The sequence below is a fragment of the Phaseolus vulgaris genome, chromosome 11 (assembly GCF_051622355.1).
Source record: "Phaseolus vulgaris cultivar YP4 chromosome 11, ASM5162235v1, whole genome shotgun sequence".
Classification (NCBI taxonomy): domain Eukaryota; kingdom Viridiplantae; phylum Streptophyta; class Magnoliopsida; order Fabales; family Fabaceae; genus Phaseolus; species Phaseolus vulgaris.
In genome coordinates this window covers 2,284,731-2,304,238 of record NC_143508.1, presented here as the reverse complement: position 1 = coordinate 2,304,238, position 19,508 = coordinate 2,284,731, and the positions used below count along the sequence as shown (strand labels likewise).

Genomic DNA, 19,508 nt, shown 5'->3' with positions numbered 1-19,508 from the left:
CCAGATTCAGCAATCTGGAAATCAATAATTTATGCAAACTTTGTTTCTGGAACACCCCTCATCCAGAATGCAACATGATTCACTTCTGGATTGATGAATCCATAGCACACTCCCAGATCCCGAAATTGTGGGGTCAGTTGCGGAATTTATAAAATTGTGGGGGTGCAGGCTATATTGATATATCCTGTTATGTTGGGGGCCCAAAAGACAAGTTGGACCAAAGTGACATATTTTGATACTGTTACTGTGAAGGCTATTTTGTGTTTCCCGCCATTTCCCGCGAAAACAGAGTGAAAAACCCAATTAAATTTCTGCAGACAAGATCGATAGATGGTGTTTTGTAGAAGGAGAGTGAACAGTGAGAAGTAAGAAAAATGGAGGGAAAAGGAACAGCAACCGCCACAGGTTGTTACAAGTGCGGCCGACCTGGTCACTGGTCACGAGATTGTCCTTTCTCTGCTCCCAATCCCAATCCCAATCCAAACCCTAACACCTCCACCGATCCCACTTCTACTCCTTCTTCCTCTTCTTTCAAGCCCAGATCCGCCGCCGAAAAGCCCAAGAAACTCCCCCGAGCAAAGCCCAAACTAACACCGGAGATTCTTCTCTCCGACGAAGGCCTTGGTTACGTCCTTCGTTATTTTCCTCACCAGTTCAAATACCGTGGTCGCGGCCACGAGGTGATTTCCTGTTTAAGTTAATCTCAATCGCTTTTTTTCTTTTCTTTTAATTCAATGCGCGCCGTTTGCAATTTGAGCCAGCGTTAGTGTATGCGTTTTCTTTTCTTTCTAAAATTTTGTGCTCTCTCTTCGTTACGCGTGCTCATTGGTACTTTCTTGTCGTAACTGGCTCGGTTTGCTTTTGGACCACTCCTTTGAATTGTTTAATGATGCGTGTGCTTTTTTATAGGTTCGTGATTTGGGTAACCTGCTTCAGTTGTACACCGAATGGCACTCTCACTTGCTTCCTTATTACTCTTTCAATCAGTTTATTCATAAAGTGGAGAAAGTTGCTGCTACCAGGCGTGTCAAGGTACTGTTTCTCCTCACTATATTTTTTCAAACTGTCTATCATCGTGTACTTGTTTGGTTATAGATGTTGGCATGCAACTATGCTCAATATAGAGAAAGATAAAAAGAGTAGTAGATAGGTTATATCATACCGTTAGGTGTCTGTGACACTAGTTTAAGAATTGCACTCATGCCGTACGTCTTGTTCCAATTTTGTAAAATTGATTTAATCTACTTGGCTGCTAAATTATTCTTAATTATCATGTTGGTTTTGCATAATTAATTTGAGACCGCACTAGGTTATTGTAGGGACTCTACTTGGATGTAGTTCTTTTGGTACTTTTGGTATTGTTCTTGAATTTAAATTACAGTTTTATATTGCAAACCTGTTCATTAAAGGTATAACAAAGTGAAACTTTAATTCTGAACCTCGTAAAACAATTATATCACTCAAAGGACGACATCAAAATTTTGTTTGTTGTGAAGTCTACTATATTTTTATTTTATGATATATTTATGGAATTGAAAGAATCTTGGATTGTGGTAAAGTTTTTTACTACGATGATGATACTTTCAGAAGGTTATGGATTTGGTAAAATACGTGGACAGAATTTGTTCTATGTTAAGCACAATGCTTCTAGAAACCCAGTGTAATCTAGAAGATTAAGTGAGATTTGTGTTTCAACAAGTATTCCATAGCTGTCCAAGATCCCAATGTTTAAAGTATTGTTGCTATAAATAAACTATAATCATTGAAGTGGCCAGCTGCCATTGCCCATGGTAACCAAAATGCACATCAAATGGAACAATCATCATGGGTAACTTTCTTGGAAGTAGTTCTTTGTTGCTGAAAATGTACATATTAGCTTTTTGTTCGTGCAAAGAGGATGCTACTTCTTTAATCTACGAACACATCATCTATGTTTCTAGAACTGTTTGCCGTAAAAGATTTTCATTCAAGACCTGTTTTTGAATTCAGTTGATACATACATGAATTAAAATATCAATTTCTTCATTTCATCTGGTGTTTCTTTTATATGAAGTCTGTGTGTTTGTATTTGTTGAGAGGCTGTGTCTGTTGCATTATCAATTATATGTATACCTCTGTTTTTATATGTATACCTCCAGTTTTCTATCTACACAAAAAAGGGTTTCTTAGTGACCATCAGTTAACTTTTTCTCCTGTTCTATAAGCAGACATGCCTTGGAGAATTGAGAGAAAGAGTTGCAAGTGGTGGAGATCCAACAAAACTGCGTGAACCACTGGTTGTGCATGACATTCCAATTGATGAACACGGTATCTACTTCACCATAATTTTGCTACCATGGTCTCAAGATACATTAGTCTGTTGGTTTTAAGTTTTAACTTATGTTCTAATGGATGTGTGATTATAAATTAATTACATAGAACAACACCTAATATAGGACATACAATTTTTTGCGTGTTATTTTCAGCTAGGATCAATTATCAATTCAAATAGTTGATGGTGTTCGAAGTACGGTTAATGAGTACCGCTGATTGACTTAACCAGCTCTGTATTTAGTTATTCGGATATAGTTTTTACTTAGAAATCATTTCTTTTAAGTTTCGTTTTCGTCAAGCATGTGTGTATCTCTTAAATGTTAAATTGCACAAATCGACAATTTGATCCAACTCGACCAATTCTAGGTTCGATCTTCAATTTTGAACAAACTTCCCCATAACTTATTGCAATCACAGGGCAGCCGTCTGATTCAATATAATTCACTGGAACTTTGTTATGATTATTGACTAGATTTAGTTAGTTAGGTTGTATTTATTTAGATACTCATGCATTTTTCTAAATTTTTCCTTTAGGATTTGCTGGATCTGCTGAAGATGGGGGCGCAACTCTTCAAGAGAAAGATGTGTTTGCGGATTCTGAAAATATTACTGACATTCAGGAAGACATGCTTAATGATATATATGATAAAGCTACCGAAGTAAGTTAATTTACATTAGACAAAATTAGTTCTTTTATAATGTGATATGTTTTAATGTATCTGTAAAAACAACTTTGAATGTTTTGCTTGGTGAAAGAAACCCTATCAACTGTATTTATCTAAACCAATCAGGAATATGAAATTATCTCTTTAGGATACTGGTTCTGACAAATTTGTCAGAAGATTATGAGTGATCTGAATTATAGTGAAAAAAAGCTAATCGCAGTTCAGTTATCCTTGTCCAGTGGTATGCAGAAGTAAAAACCTAAAACAAATCAGAGTGTAGCTTATTTTCTTTTACATTTCTTTCTCTTCATGTCTGTTAATTCGTATTTACCTTTTCAATCAAACCAAAAGTTGTAACAAGGAGCCTATGTCAGTCTTAATGACATAATCCACCTTCCTATTTTATTACAGGAACCTTCTCAGTCCACGGACAATGTGATTGGCACTAGCATGGCTTCAAAAAGTAACGCAACCGAAAACACAGCAGAGGAAGTCCAAAATAATGGATCCAGCCAGTCTGGCAAAGCTGAGATAACAGAAGATCAGAGAGCTCGTATGGAAGCAAATAGATTGAAGGCACTGCAAAGGCGTGCTGCTCGAGCTCCCTCATCACAAGCCCCCTAACTTTGATCTCAATTGTAAATAAAAACCATTATTTATCGTTGTTTCGCACCTGTTTAGTTGGTCTTAAGTCCCCCATTTTGTTAAATAGTTCATTGTTTTTGGTTTGGTGACTGTTATATGAACAGTGAATCGATTCCTGCCGATATAGCTTAATGTTTAAGTTTTAAGCGGCGAACTTGTTTTATTTGTTAAGGGGCACTCTATCCATATTTGGAGACGTTACATTGACAGTGTCAATCACTTCCAAGACCAGCAGACAGTGTTACCTACATGTACAGAGTGTTTTTTTTTTTTTTTTTTTACCTCAGTTCTCTAGTAACACTTATCATTCTGAAAATTTAGAAAAATTCAAACTGAAATAAGTGAAGATGTCCAAGAAAATTGTGAAGTAGAGAGTTGGAACCATGTAGAAATTAGTTAACAACTTGCCATAACAATATTTGAGTGAAAATCACATATAACTATGGAACAAGAATTATTAGATAATTCTGATATATTCATCTTCATGGAATTCAATTTTGTAGGTGATCTAAGCCGCGAGATTTAGCTCCGTATGAGAAGCCGCGGTCCAATGGATTTGTATTGAATTGGGCTGGATTTTCATTTCAGACTCGGGCAAATTCTTCCTGCACCATATCAATTTTAACCTCCACCATATCAAATTTTTAAATTTCGAAAACTACCCTCCTGCACCATATCAATTTTTTAAATTTTCAAAACTACCCTTATTCCAAATTAAAAAATCCAAAATAATAATTATAATTGAGAAATAAAAAAATACATGCTGAAAAAAAAATTCTGAACACAAAACTAAAAATACATCCTGGATAAAAAATTTCAAAATTCAAAAATATGTTCCGAAAATTTAAATCCAAAATATTTCAAATAAAAGTTTCAAAAATAATTTTTCCCATTTTTATATAAAGTTATTTTCGTCATTTAGGAAGGGTATTTTTGTATTTTTTAGAGTTGATTGGGTGCATGTTGAAATTGATATGGTGGAGGGAGAAATTGCCTCAGACTCGCCTCTCAAATAAAAAATGCGTAGTTGTTTCGTGAATCCTAAAAATTTCTGATGCATGGGGTTGATCCAACTCACTCTTACACACAGTGTGTGTTTGTGTATATATATATTTAGAAGACATGTTAACCAGAAATTACTGAAAGGAGCATTATAAATGCATTCTTAATAACAAAATAAGTAGCTATAGGAAGGTTGGAATTTCCGTGAACAAATATGCTCCATGTTTATATCATCCGCACAATAAATCTGTAATAAATTTAGAATTCAAGGAGAGTTATCAATTATAGCATCATAGGTGCCACAAATTCAACCACTTTAGAATTAAAATCTTCTTCCAATGGCAGAGGAGCTTCCTCATTCGAAGATTTGGGTTTTACAGCAATTATTGGTGTGTCTGTGTATTCAACTTAGACGCTCATGTTTGTATCTCACTTTTTCCGTTTCCTTTTCTAGATTTTTTGCACACACTCGCAATAAAATCTACCAAATCCATGTCAAGGATATGTTGGTTCACTATTTAGTTGAAGACAAAAGGACAAACTAACTTATTTAGTTTATAGTTGTACTAGTTGATCTCGAACCTAACATTTGGTATCAAAGGTCGACTATCCAAAATAAATGTATTAGAGTAAAATAAAAAGATTAGGTAATTTTATTTTAAATTACTATATAGGTTAAATATGAAGGGTTTTGACCATCATGAGACTTTTTTTCTATTTTTACCAAAATGGGGTCGTTTTAAAAAAAGTTATAAATTTGGAAGTGACAACTTGTCACGACTTCATATGTAGAAGTCGTCTCAAATTGGTACGACTTTGTCACGTCAGCCTGAAGTCGTGTTAAGTTGGCACGACTTTGTCCACGTCATATATATATATATTATTTTTTATTTTTTTTGTAAAATTTTCTTATTTATATATTGAGTAGTAAGTTATGTAATGTTTAAAATTAATTTGATACATAATTTTCTAAGGGTATTAGTTTTAAGCAATAAAAAAATGAATAATTGTGTATGGATCATGTTTGACGGTAATGTAATATATTAATTTGGTTATTAGATTAATAAAAAATATTAAAAACAAAAAAAATGTTCATATTGCAGAATCGAATGTCACAATAGAAGCAATTGTCCGCACAAACAAGCTTGATAATAAAATTCAATTTCAAGTTTGATTATTAATTTCCTCATGTTCTTTACCTAAGTACTTATTCCTTCATAAAAAAAATATTTATCAAATTAATTTCAAATATTACATAACTTATAATTTTAATTTTAATTAAATAATTATAATATATATTTATTTAAAAACAAGATTTTTTTAAAAATATGATGTGGACAAAGTCGTGCCAACTTGACACGACTTGCCTCAAATTTATAATTTTTTTGATAATGACCCCATTTTGGTAAAAACAAAAAAAAAGTCCCATAATAGTTAAAAAATCTAAATATGATCCATCAATAATATAACACATTACAAACTCTATAAACAATGCATAACATGAAAGTTTTGATAATAATAATAAAAAATCTATAAACAAGTATGTTATAGAAGAATAAGGTACATTTTTATTATGATATTAATCATCTTTAAATGCTGAATACTCATTTAAGCATCATAGAACTTTTTACAAATACATTATTGATCGAGAGATGAAATCTGAACACAAAAAGATAAGGAAGGAAAACATGACCGAAGAAGAAAAATCAATTTTCAAATTGATGAGTTTCTATCTAGTTATACAAGTAGAACAACCAAATCAAATAATAGGTTATGTAAACAAAATTAAAATATATTTAAAACCCGAATAAAATAATTTTTTAATAGATACTCAATAATTAAGACTCATTTATTTTTATCTTGTTTTTACATAAATAAATAATTATTTCTCCTCACTAATTTGACCTTGCCGTTTTGGGCCGGATGTGTAGCTTAATGTAGTTTTTCCTAAATACAGGAAGCCGGCAGAAAATTGGAATAGAATATTCACATTCTATTGTTCCTTTGACTCTATTCACTACCTTTTTTGGTTGCAGCCACCCACATAATACTGTGCAACTTTTTCTGGGCTTAGGGAACACAATTCTGAGTTAAGAATTATGACTAGATTATTTATTTTTTTAAATATTTTTTTTGGTATATTAAGAAAAATTATATATATACAAATATAAATTATGATTAATCCCAATTGATATGTTATGTAAAACTTGTTAGACGTCAGTGTAAAGGAAAGTGTGTGTGGATGATATGTTTGTTGAAGCAATTTTCAAAGATTTGAACCCAAAGCAATTGACCATTTGGCAAATAATGTCCCTTCAAATACAAAACTTTCACTTCCACTCAATTTCCAAACCTTTGAAAAAGTCCAATCTGCAATCTCTTTTAATTATTCCCAAAACAATCCAAACAAAACCTGTCTTTAAGGAGAATAGAATATGTCTAATCTCACTTCAAACAACATTTAGATTAACTAAAATCTCATAAATATTCTTGAGAACATCTAAAGGAGTTTTGTTAGAATTAAGGGTTAAATATATTTTTTTGTTATTGTAATATAAAATAAAATTAGTTTTTCTCTTTGTTTTTGACTATTTCCTTTTCATTGTATTATGAAAATGATTGGAATAAGTACTTTTATACGAGAAATTAATTCAATTTGAGGTTTCACTTCATTATTCGATGGAGTGTAGTTATAGTAAGCATTAGTTTCCGATCAAAATAACAATAAATTTTAAAAAATTTAACTATCATTGAAAAAAATTAACAATCTTTGAAAAAAATTATCAAACATTTCACACATAAAAAGACTTATTCAAATAATTTTCATACTACAAATATTAAGATGGTCTAAATTTTGAATTAGAGACAAAAATTAATTTTGTGTTATAATATAATAACAAAAAATATATTTAATCCTAGAATTAATGATATTCATACATAGTTTTAATTAAAAAAATATATTGACAGCAACCCGTACCAAAAAAAATTATTGACAACCCTATGTTAGCATGTTCACTCTTAAATTTGACTACAAAGACACATCGAAACTACTAAAAGGAGTGCTGACAAAAAACCATGTCTACTTTGATTGTCCACTATGTGAGTATGTACTTCATGTAACTTTCTTGTAGTGAATATTCTTAAACGATTTCAAGATAATACCTTCACAAGTTTAAAAAATAAAAAATACAATGCTTGATTTATAAAAAAGTTAAACTAATGTATATTATAAAACAATTTGTTTCTTTTGAAATTTATGATAACTTTATTTATTAGTATTCCTATTCTTATACTCGATTATTTAGCACTTTTAATAAGAATTTGGTCTAGAACTTTGTATTAGTATATCAAGTGTATTAATATTGAAAATATATATAAAAAAAAATTGTGAGAAAAAGAAACAATATTTTTCAAATAATATACCGAACATAGAAAAATAATTTAAATAAACAGTAAACAATTCATACTTTCTTTTAAATTAAAAAATATTTTAGATTAAACTTAAAATTACATTTTTAAAATACTAGTTCAAACTAATATTTTAAATTATTTTTATTCGTTTTAGTCAAGTTTTTCTAATTTTGTCTATTTAAAAGTAATATTATTTTTTTATTAATTAATATCTTCAAAAATCAATATCTAGAAGATATAGATATATACAATTTTTTTCATAATATCTACATAGTTCTTTAAATATATTACTTTCAAATTAAAAATAAATAAAACGAAAGCTTGTATATTCAAGTTAAAAAACAAAAAGAAAATTTCCAAAGTGAATATATAAGTAGTTGGGCAACTCCTTTATATAATTTTGATGTGCTTAGTAGTGTAACATAACCTACTTTCGCGTCAAAACACACTTAGTACATGTGAAATATAAAAATCATATATACAAAAATAATAATAATTTCAAACATAAAATAAAATAAAAAATATTAATAATAACAACATTAATAATTTTAAGAATAATAATAATATTAATGATAGTAATATTTATAATATAGTATCAATAAAAATATTAAAATAAAAAATTTAATAATATTAATAACGATATTATTATTAATAATAAGAAGAAAAATCTATAGGTAATTACATGGATTTATATCAGTAAGTAATTAATTAAAAAAACATAAATAAATAATTAATAGTTCATAAATAATTAATTAATAATTCACAAATAAAGAATTAATAATAATATTATTAATATCTGTATATAATTAATAATATATGTAGGTAAATATTATCTACAAATATAAATTCTTAAGTAATATTTGTATTTGAGAATATTATTTACAAAAATTACCCATGAATTTTATCTATACGTAATTTTTATAAATTTTAATTAAAATTATTACTTAAAAATATTATCTACGTAAAATATCTATAGACTTATCTGTACGTAGTATTTATAGGTAAGAGTTTTTCCTCAAAACTCACAAAAATTATGTAGGAATTTTATTATACATTTTTGTCGCTAAATTATTTCAACATATAAAAAATTCCATAAATAACTTTATCTTACCCACGGAGATCATAACAAATGTAGATAAATCCATCAATAAGTTTTAATTTATTTACAAATTTAAATCATATATAATAAGTAGGTAATAGTGATTTTTCTTTATCACATTTGAAAAATTATATTATTTAATATTTATCATCTAGAAATAGAGATTGACGGAGACATTGTGGTGGTCCAATATATTTAATAATAAAATTGATTATGCCATTCCAAAGTGTGGTTTTCGGGGATTTATAGATAAAGCAACAGTATGTGCAATTCATACACATCATTCTTCTTCTTTTCTCAACTCTCTTCCTTATTTCAACCAAAGCCACAGAAACTGAGGGACACACATTATCAGTTATGGCTTTCTCTTCACTTATTTCCAATATTCTTCTTCTGCTTCTTCTCTCTTTCACCAAAACAGCTTTTGCTGTGTCAAAGCTTTCAGTATCTGATCATGATAGTTATTCTAGTCGGAAAGTACTTGCAGAACAAGAAGCTGATAGAGTTTATGGATTACCAGGGCAACCACCAGTGAAGTTCAAACAATATGCAGGTTATATCACAGTCAATGAAACTCACGGAAGAGCACTGTTTTATTGGTTCTTTGAAGCCACTCAAAAACCAGAAGAAAAACCAGTTCTCTTGTGGCTCAATGGAGGTACCTAATCAACAACTCATCTCTTTCTATCATATCATAGTTACCTTCGTTTAAAGGTGAACTTTAAACTTAACTTAATCTCATAAAATCGATTTATAAATTGCAAAGCTTAAAGTCTACTTTTTAATATAAGATCAAAATTTTTAAACTTATTCTAGTAAGAGTTTGATAGGCTTATCAGGTCACCCACTATCCGATCTGATATCATAAACTGGTTTTATGAGTTGAATTAGGCTTAAAGCGGATTTGATAATACTTCTTGAATACATAAATTTAACAAGAATTTTTTGTTTTTATCATAACATATTAACATCACACACATGTATATATAGGGTAAATACTATCATGTGTTACTGATAATGGTATAATTACCAGCTGGGTTCTGATTCTTATACCAATTTTGCATGTGAATGATTGTGACAAGAAAATGTTGGTATTCGTATGTTTCCACATATAATAATTCCGTGTCAACTATATATTACTTGTGAGTGTATAAATCTGGTTAAAGACAAACTCTTCTTTAGGGAAAAAAAAGGAAGAAAAGAAACGAAAACTGCTAAAAAACAATTCTGAAGCAAACATGGTGTGCCTTTCCTTAGTTTCTACGACCTAAGTTGAAGAAGCTTCAACAAAACTCTTCTGTATATAGCTAAAACACGTGCAGCCTCATCACATTCACAAGATGAAAAAGCAAGTTAATGATTTAAAACAAAAATGTGGCATTGCAATATACAAATTGAATATCATAATTCATAAGTGATCTCCACTCCAGGTATTTTTCCTTGGCGCAAGTCATGCACCACTCATTGTTTGAATCCTAAAAGAATAACATAAAAGTGCTCCAGATTATATGCAAAGCCATCATAGTTTCAAATAGTTTAATCAGGAAAACCAGACATTTTATGCAGTCAACGTATGAAACATGTTATGCCAAAGGTTGTTTTATCCATTGATCTTTACCATGGTCGTGTTAATTTGATAGGGTCAGTTATCAAACACATTCCGGTTTTAAAGTTTGAAACCTTGGTTTGTTTCAAAGTATATCAGAATTGAATTTTCTTTATGCCAATAATGGTTACTGCATCAGGAAAAGGACTTGCTACTTGCCATTCAAACGGTTTATAAATGTTATGGAGGGCATAAACAATTAATGTAGATGTAGAAGGAAACCTTTTTTTCACTATTCTTTTAGGAGAGAAAACCAACTTTGCCACATCCATTAACACTCATACACACATTTTGTTATGAATAATTAATATGAGTTGTTTCTTGCACAGTTTGACAACAACATATTTAATTTACAGGTTACCTAATCCTTTTCCAAATTCATTTGCTAAACTAATTTATTGGTGATAGAAAGCTTTAGCTACTAGCTTCTCTTTTTTTCATTTTTGGTGTACAGATTTTTTAAGGTGTGATTAATATCTAGAAAATCAATTTTAGAAACTAAAAATAATTAGTTAGTATATTGATTAAATTATACATTATTTTAGATACTAAAAATATTATTGATTTTTAAATTAGTTTATATTATTGATACATAGTTTCTAAATTGATATCTAACTAGCTATAAGTTTTGGTAGCTAATTAGATACCAATTTAGAAACTAATTTAAAAATCAATAATATTTTTAATCCGTAAAATAATATCTAATTTAGTTAATATAATAACTAATTTAGTCTCTTTGACGACACTCTTACAGTATGATGGAAAGTGTTTCTCCATTAGTGTTACATAGAGGTCAACAAGAAAAAAATAAGTTTGTATTGGAAATTTGACTATAAAGTCTGAGTCAGTGGCTTCAAGTTGCAGCTGAAACTGCCATAATGAAAATGAATTGAAGTAATGAATATTGCTTTGAACCGAAGTGAGAACCCCACTTTTTCCTGTGTTGATAGGAACATAAAGGCAAAAAAACTTTAGATTACTAACACCAGCAATAAAAAAAGGAGAATGATCAAACATTAACAAACATGTGCACAAGTAACAAAAGTTCTGACTTTGAAATTTCAATATATTCTTTTTTCTATAGGCTTAAAAACAGTAAAATTAGTAGCTTTTACTTTCATTTTTATAAAAAAATTAATTGTATTTTATCTATTTAAATTCATTTTATTTTTAATTACGTATAAGTAGTGTTTACTATAATATTGTTAATATATATGATTTTAGTATATAATTTTTCCTAAAATTTTTAAGATGTATAATAACATGGCTAGCGTCCAATCTTTATAACATTTCATTATTATTTTTGGAATAAGATTTGGAGTTTAAATATTTCACAATTAATTACATAAATAAAAAAATCAATATGAATTTGATCAATATATAATTTCTTATCTTGAGTTATTACAAATTTGTTTAAAGATTAATAATCACTTTTGTTTTATAAATTCTAATTCTGGCCTTTGAATATGATAAAAATATATTTATATTTTACTTTATTTCTCTCTTGACTCATGATTTTCTAAGATTTTTTATTATTAATTGTTAACCACTTTCATCTTTTACTTTTTTTTTTCAAAACCGTTTTCAAATTAATTACTTATAAAAGTCATCTTCTAGTAATTTGTGTCCTATTAAGTTACTCAAATCTACACATTACTTTTTTCAAAAAATTTCAGGTCTAGTCCTTTTTTCTCTATATAAAAAATAAGTATTTTATTTATTTAATTAACTTATGTATACATTTTTATTTTAATCATAAGTATTTGTTTTACTTACTTTAAAAGCTAATAATTGTATATTATGAATTAGAATACAACTACTTAGAGGATGAAGTTCCTACTCTCTTTATATATTAATACTTTATCATTTATCTCTTTTTAAAGATGCAATTCACATGATTCTCTCTCAAGTGTACCAAACTATCACTCTTTTTTTTGTCTTTATTCCTATACTTATTTTGTTAGCTACTTATCCCTTTCAATGTACTCCTTTTTATCATTATATCTAAATTTAATTTCAATAATTTTATTAAAAGTATTTGCCAATAGATAAATAACCTTCTATCATATATTTAATCTATTTAATATAAACCAAAAATTTAATTTAGAATTAGAATAATATATAAGTAGCTTCATTCGACTTATAAAGTTTATATATTATTGCCATTAAAAAACTTTATATTGAGAATGATTATTAAATGAATAAAAAAGTGTGGTTGTCACTTCCCCATCTTTGTGAAGGTTGTTAAGGTTCTCAATGATTTTGTTTTATGAAAGTTAAACTCTTGAACAACTCCATGGATTCATTCTTTCAATTTTGGAATCCCAAATCATTATGGCTTCTTTGCCTTTTGCCTTTTGGATAAACATTACTTACTTTTTTGGTTTACAATGATAATTACATGGAAGTTGGAATTTAGCAATTTTCCAATTAGTTTAAATTTGATTTTGATTTTTCAATTCATACCTTTTTGGTTTACAATGATAATTACATGGAAGTTGGAATTTAGCAATATTACGAACTTTTCCAATTAGTTTAAATTTGATTTTGATTTTTCAATTCATATTCGTTTTGTATTTTATATATATATATATATATATATATATATATATATATATATATATATATATATATATATATATATCCTCCACATACATCACCATCTATGGCTAGTCACTTTCGAAGTTAGTTATACGTTACATCTTTTATTTTTTATTTGTTAATATATTCGTCACATATCTGTAATTTATTCATGTATATACTGATTGATTACAAAAAAAATTATCATATAAAAATCGGTAATACAAGACAATAAACTTCTTCTTTTTTGTTCATTTGAGGCATTTGATCATAAATAAGAAAATTATAATTAATTATTTCCCTATGTAATTTTGTTCCTAAATTATAATTTTAGGTAAATTTTTTTATAAAAATATTAAGTTGTATATTATGTGAACGATTTTAAAGTAAAATTCGTATTCAACCAGTTAAAAAAAATCTTATATTGATTTGATCATGTACGACTTCACTCTAAATTCTTTAAACAAATTTTATTAAAATTGTAATTTGCAAAAACAAAGTGAACTATTTTCATGCAAAATTACTTATTGAACATAAGTGGAATTAATATACTGAAAATACACATGAATATTGTTCAGGGCCTGGTTGTTCTTCAATTGGTTATGGAGAAGCAGAGGAGCTAGGACCCTTCTTTCCCCAAGACAGTAGCCAGCCAAAGCTGAAGTTGAACCCTTATTCATGGAACAATGGTTGGTCAATTTAAATTCCTAACTCAGAAGTTGATAGTATTTTTGCAGCATAAGCATCTATTCTTTTGAAAAAGACTAAGCTAGAAAAAGTGATGATCCTTAACCTATATGATTTCTGCAGCTGTCAATCTTCTGTTTTTGGAAAGCCCTGTTGGAGTGGGATTTTCCTACACCAACACCAGCAGTGATATAAGTGAGCTTGGTGATGCCATTACTGGTAATAGTGCTGTCACATAAGATTTTTTTACTCTTTTGTTCTTCTGATTTTGCCAAGTGTTATTTATTAATGCTGCTATGTTTTCAACATCAGCTAAAGATTCACACACCTTTATCATCAACTGGTTTAGGAGGTTCCCACAGTTCAGATCACACAAGTTCTACATTGCTGGTGAAAGCTATGCAGGTATATTTACATGCATATATATGTTCTAAAACACCAATATATTTCTTAACTGAAGGTGTATAGGATATGATTTGGACCTTTTTTCGTTTCATACTTTTCAGGGCACTATGTTCCACAACTTTCTGAGCTTATCTTCGATAATAATCTCAACCATGCTGAGAAAGACTACATCAACTTCAAAGGATTTCTGGTAAAACTCTCTCATTACATTACATAATGTTTTATGTTTATAATCACATATTAATTTGAGAGAGTGACATTGGTTGTGCAGATTGGAAATGCATTATTGGACGATGAAACGGATCAAAAGGGTATGATAGATTATGCATGGGATCATGCAGTGATATCAGATGCACTGTACCATAATATCACAGCCATATGCGATTTCAAACGTCCAATTCAAAACCAAACAACTGAATGCAACGTGGAATTGAACAAGTACTTTGATGTGTACAAGATTATTGACATGTATAGCTTGTACACTCCCAGGTGTTTCAGCAACCTCAGCAGCACCACCACAAAGGAACCTTCTCAAATTTTTTCCAAAATTGTGAGCTTTCCACCAACTTTTCATGTCTAAAGTAAAATCCCCCCACAATCAACTAACCAGTTTCAAAATTTACTTTAAGAATTAATCTTGGACAGAAAAAAAAGGAAGCTTCAGTGTGTATTAGTTTTTTTCTGTTAGATAAAGGCTGGTGGAGGCTGTGGAAAAAGACTAATTTTTTTTATATCTATATTGATGCATTTATAAATGTCATATAAAGATTTAAGTTTGTGTTTTTTCTATATAAAGACTATAATTTCTGAATTCTAGTATCAGTTGTAAAATTCAAAGAATCACTTTTTGATCACTTTATCATCATGTGTAAACGAAAACCATTAGTCATATCTTAACCTTGTTAACAAATATGTAATAACAAAACTATTTTTTAACAAAAACACTGATCTATAAGAATTTAAGAAATAGAGAAGATCGATTTTTGTAAATCTTATAGAACATGTTTGAACAGAATGGGTGGAAGAGAAACCGAGCTGGATATGATCCCTGTGCATCAGATTACACTGAAGTTTACCTGAACAGACCAGAAGTCCAAGAGGCACTGCATGCCAATGTCACAAAAATTCCCTATCCATGGACTCACTGCAGGTTTTCATCCACCCTTTTGAATTCCCATTCTAGCTAAGACATTTATTCATGTGATAGGTTAACATCAGTTTTTGGTAAAAACATTATAGAGTGAAAAACATCATCAAAGTCAACCTTATTTTGTGCTATATTTATTATTACATAGTATAATCAAATGAAATATGTATTGATGTTGTCCATCTGTTGTGTTTGTCCTTAGTGATAACATCACATTTTGGAATGACTCACCAGAGTCCATTCTTCCGGTCCTCAAGAAGCTTATTGCTGGTGGTATTCGCATTTGGGTTTACAGGTACATTAATTAGATTACTGCAACATATTTGTTATCAAATCTCATAGGTTTAATATCTATATTTGATTGGTTTGTTTATACAGTGGAGATACTGATGGAAGAATTCCAGTAACAGCAACAAGATACACACTGAGAAAGTTGGGGCTTGGGGTTGTGGAGGATTGGAGGGCGTGGTATACTAGCAGACAGGTAAGAAAAGCACATTTTGTTTCCAAAATATGAAGTAGGTTTATTATTAAGAAATGAAGTAAGTTTAAATACTATGAAATATCATAATCTTTATTCGATATAATCTAATTTTTCTTCTTCATACTGAGACTACCAAATCGTGCATGAGACTACATATATATGGATTGTCTAATAACTGTCTGATAACGGATGATCTGAAGTGGTGTGGTGTGTTACAGGTGGGAGGATGGAGCATTGTGTATGATGGTCTTACTTTTGTTACCATAAGAGGTGCTGGGCATCAAGTTCCTACTTTCACTCCCAAGCAAGCTCTGCAATTACTTCAACATTTCATAGACAATAAGAAATTACCATCTCAACCAATTTAATCACTTTTCTTTTCATTTCACATTTTCAACTTTCTACTTTCTTTCGCATTAAGAATGGAGATTTCTTATACGCCCACTTCTATTTTTCAAGACTCTTTCGGGTGGTGATTGAATACACAGTAGAAATTCAAGTTGTTTCCATCGTTTGAATTGAAGTATCTATGTTTAATACTCTTTACAATCATACAATAATTATACACCAATGCCGTTGAATATTCACGTCAATTTCATTTTATTTGAAGAAAATATATATATATATATATATATATATATATTTTTAATTTTTCATGAAAAAATTATTAAGTAAAAGAGGAGTATGATCATATAAATACTCAAATGACTATATTTATTAAATACGAATGACGCGTGCCTTCATGTAAGTTTAAAAAATGTAGTGCAAAAAATTATATATATATTGTTTTATTTTCACAAAAAAGTTGTCGGTGGTGTGTATGCAAAAAAGGTGACAAATAGTAGAAATGTTAGGCCCAAATGTACAAGCCCATAATTTTTAAAATCTGAAGGTCGGAAAATAAAAATGGAAGTAACAATAATAAAAATGTTGGGCCAGCCGAATAGGCCCATGGATTTAAAAAAAAACATGGTAGTGCATATGTAAGAAAAACGTGCTGTTGAATAATAAAAGGCTGGGCTGAACAAATGGCCCAGACTATTTTCTTTAGGAGAACAAAAGTTATGGAGGTGGAAATATTAAAAAGAGGGACCCGAAAAGCAAAAGGAACCAAAAATTTGAAAACATAAAAAACAAGACAGTGGGTCCCATTGGCTCTCTTTACGTGGGTGGAATTAGTTTTAAGCTATCATTTCTCCTTATTTTTCTTCCAAACTTGAGATTGGAACATGAATGAGGCAGAAACATGAAAAACAAAAGTGTTTAGTCAAAAGTGGAGAGTAACCTTTAACTAAGCATGGTAGTCAGAAAGAGTGATTCTCAGTCGTGTTGGTTCATCTCTTTAATTAGCTTTCCTTCTCTCTTATAGAAAACCTCTCACATGTTTATTCTTGTATTTAGTCTTTTTTCTGACTTAATTCATTCATAAATTTTCGTAATCCCCTCTTCAGCTAATTCAGCACCCTGTCCTTTATGAAGATTTTAAGGGTATCTTATTATTATTTTTCTGGATCAAGATATAATTTGTTACATTATGTTAACCGGATTGACCTATGACCTCTCAACTCTTCAACCTAAGATGTAAGTCAATGAGACTTAATAGACCTCCGACATCACCCATCCTTACCCTTATGTAGCAAGATCGACCCATGACCTCACAAAAAAGAACGTGAACAACCAAAAGAAAAATCATACATTCCTCCAAAAAAAAATTTCGTTATGCTAGACACAAACCATTAATGAATATCGATGATCATGTGACTATATCACTAAATCATTAAGATTATAATCATAAATATCGATGATCATGTGACTATATCACTAAGATTATAATCATAAATATCAATGATCATGTGACTACATCACTAAGATTATAATATATCAATCACTAATTTAAATTCAATATAATAATATGATTATATCATAAGATTGTAATATATTAGTACATAATAATACTTTCATTATTCTCTAATATTTAAAGGGAATTCAAATAAACAAGTTTAAAGAGATATTTTTTTAATAAAATAAAAATAAGTAATATAAGGTACTTATAAAAAAATTATTTGATGTTTTGTTTTTATAACATACATGCAAAATTGTGTGAAATGGGAAAAGAGCATGCATAAATAATTAAATGTCAACATGTTTAAATTGCTTTCTCATTTGCTATATAACTCATTTTGGGATTCACTATTTTTTAACTAGATTATAAAACCAGAAAGATCAAACAAAAATAAGGGCCTTTTAATTTGAAAATAATACATTTCTTATATCTATTAATTTTCATAAAAATCATTTAAAATAAAAATAAGACGAAAATTTTATAAAAAATAAAAGTAAAATCGAAAACATTAAACATTTTTTAAACCAAACATGTCCTAAAGTTAGTTTGTTATTATATATACATTTGAGTCTAAATAAATGCAAATAAAAGGAGATTCGATTGTTGTTTTGTTCAGCTATCAATTTCACAATTTAGAATGGCATTTTTTTTATTTGAACTAATGGACACTAACTTAACTTTACGTAAAAGTTGTTATTTTTTATTAAAACTAAGAAAAGATTTTCAAAACTAACTAACCTGAAGCATCTTTTGATTTTAGTATATATATATATATATATATATATATATATATATATATATATATGACTTTATTAATTTAAATAATTTTGTTTTAAATTGAATTTCAGATATTTTAAATAATGAAACAACGATGACTAATCTTACAATAATATTATTCTATACTCGCTAAAGGTCTTTGTTCTTAATTAAACATATTATTCTTCGATAAGAATTTTATAAAAAAAATATTAAATCTATATTTTATTTTATAAATTAATTTTCATAATATTTATTTTAAAATATATTATGCTTGTATAACATACCTAAATTAGTCATAACAAGATAAGTTTCTATATAATTTCCCAATTAATTAAAAAAACTTTTTTATTAGGTACAATTCTCTTAAATAAATTATTAAAAAATAATTTTGGTTTTGGAAATTTAATTTTATATGCTCTATAAAAAAATGTATTAATTATTAATTGTGTAAAGACTTCTATGCGTAACATACCGAAATTACTTTTAACAAAATAATAAAATTTTCTATATATATAACATCCCAAAACATTCTTGCTAAATATGATTTTTCTTAAATAAATGATTAAATATAAATTTTATATTAGAAACCAAGTCCAAGATGATTTTTTCAAAAAGTTATTAATTATTAAATATTGAAAAACCTCTTTTCATGACATACTAAAATTGTTTATAACTAAAAATAGCCAGTTTTCTGTACAATTTCCCAATTAAAGGTAAAGTTATTATTAAATATAAAGTCCCTTAATGAATTATTTAATATTTTAGATTCCTAATTAAATATAGAATACCTTTAATAATTTATTAAATAATATTTAATTAAAAATCAATATTTTTTTGTAAAAAAAATAGTACCTAATAAATT

General features: G+C 28.5%; 2 protein-coding genes across 2 annotated transcripts; both read left to right on the top strand.

Annotated features, from left to right (window-relative positions):
- Positions 1 to 260: 260 nt before the first annotated feature.
- LOC137837448 (zinc knuckle (CCHC-type) family protein) lies at positions 261 to 3,824 on the top strand. The gene is made up of 5 exons (XM_068646799.2): positions 261 to 680; positions 910 to 1,032; positions 2,208 to 2,307; positions 2,848 to 2,972; positions 3,390 to 3,824. The coding sequence occupies exons 1-5, from the start codon at positions 375 to 377 to the stop codon at positions 3,600 to 3,602; spliced, it is 867 nt and encodes a 288-aa protein (XP_068502900.2). The 5' UTR covers positions 261 to 374; the 3' UTR covers positions 3,603 to 3,824.
- A 5,548-nt stretch (positions 3,825 to 9,372) lies between these two features.
- LOC137835787 (serine carboxypeptidase-like 34) lies at positions 9,373 to 16,627 on the top strand. The gene is made up of 10 exons (XM_068644838.2): positions 9,373 to 9,793; positions 13,900 to 14,010; positions 14,132 to 14,227; positions 14,321 to 14,413; positions 14,515 to 14,603; positions 14,685 to 14,963; positions 15,427 to 15,563; positions 15,763 to 15,855; positions 15,939 to 16,044; positions 16,263 to 16,627. The coding sequence occupies exons 1-10, from the start codon at positions 9,493 to 9,495 to the stop codon at positions 16,410 to 16,412; spliced, it is 1,455 nt and encodes a 484-aa protein (XP_068500939.2). The 5' UTR covers positions 9,373 to 9,492; the 3' UTR covers positions 16,413 to 16,627.
- The last annotated feature ends 2,881 nt before the right edge of the window (positions 16,628 to 19,508 follow it).

Excerpts from the sequence above, each read along its gene's own strand:
- LOC137837448 (XM_068646799.2), top strand. The coding sequence starts at position 375 with ATGGAGGGAAAAGGAACAGCAACCGCCACAGGTTGTTACAAGTGCGGC. Across the intron at positions 1,033-2,207 it reads CTGCTACCAGGCGTGTCAAG|ACATGCCTTGGAGAATTGAG; the intron begins GTACTGTTTCTC and ends TTCTATAAGCAG. Across the intron at positions 2,308-2,847 it reads CATTCCAATTGATGAACACG|GATTTGCTGGATCTGCTGAA; the intron begins GTATCTACTTCA and ends TTTTTCCTTTAG.
- LOC137835787 (XM_068644838.2), top strand. The coding sequence starts at position 9,493 with ATGGCTTTCTCTTCACTTATTTCCAATATTCTTCTTCTGCTTCTTCTC. Across the intron at positions 14,604-14,684 it reads TCAACTTCAAAGGATTTCTG|ATTGGAAATGCATTATTGGA; the intron begins GTAAAACTCTCT and ends TTGGTTGTGCAG. Across the intron at positions 14,964-15,426 it reads CTCAAATTTTTTCCAAAATT|AATGGGTGGAAGAGAAACCG; the intron begins GTGAGCTTTCCA and ends ATGTTTGAACAG.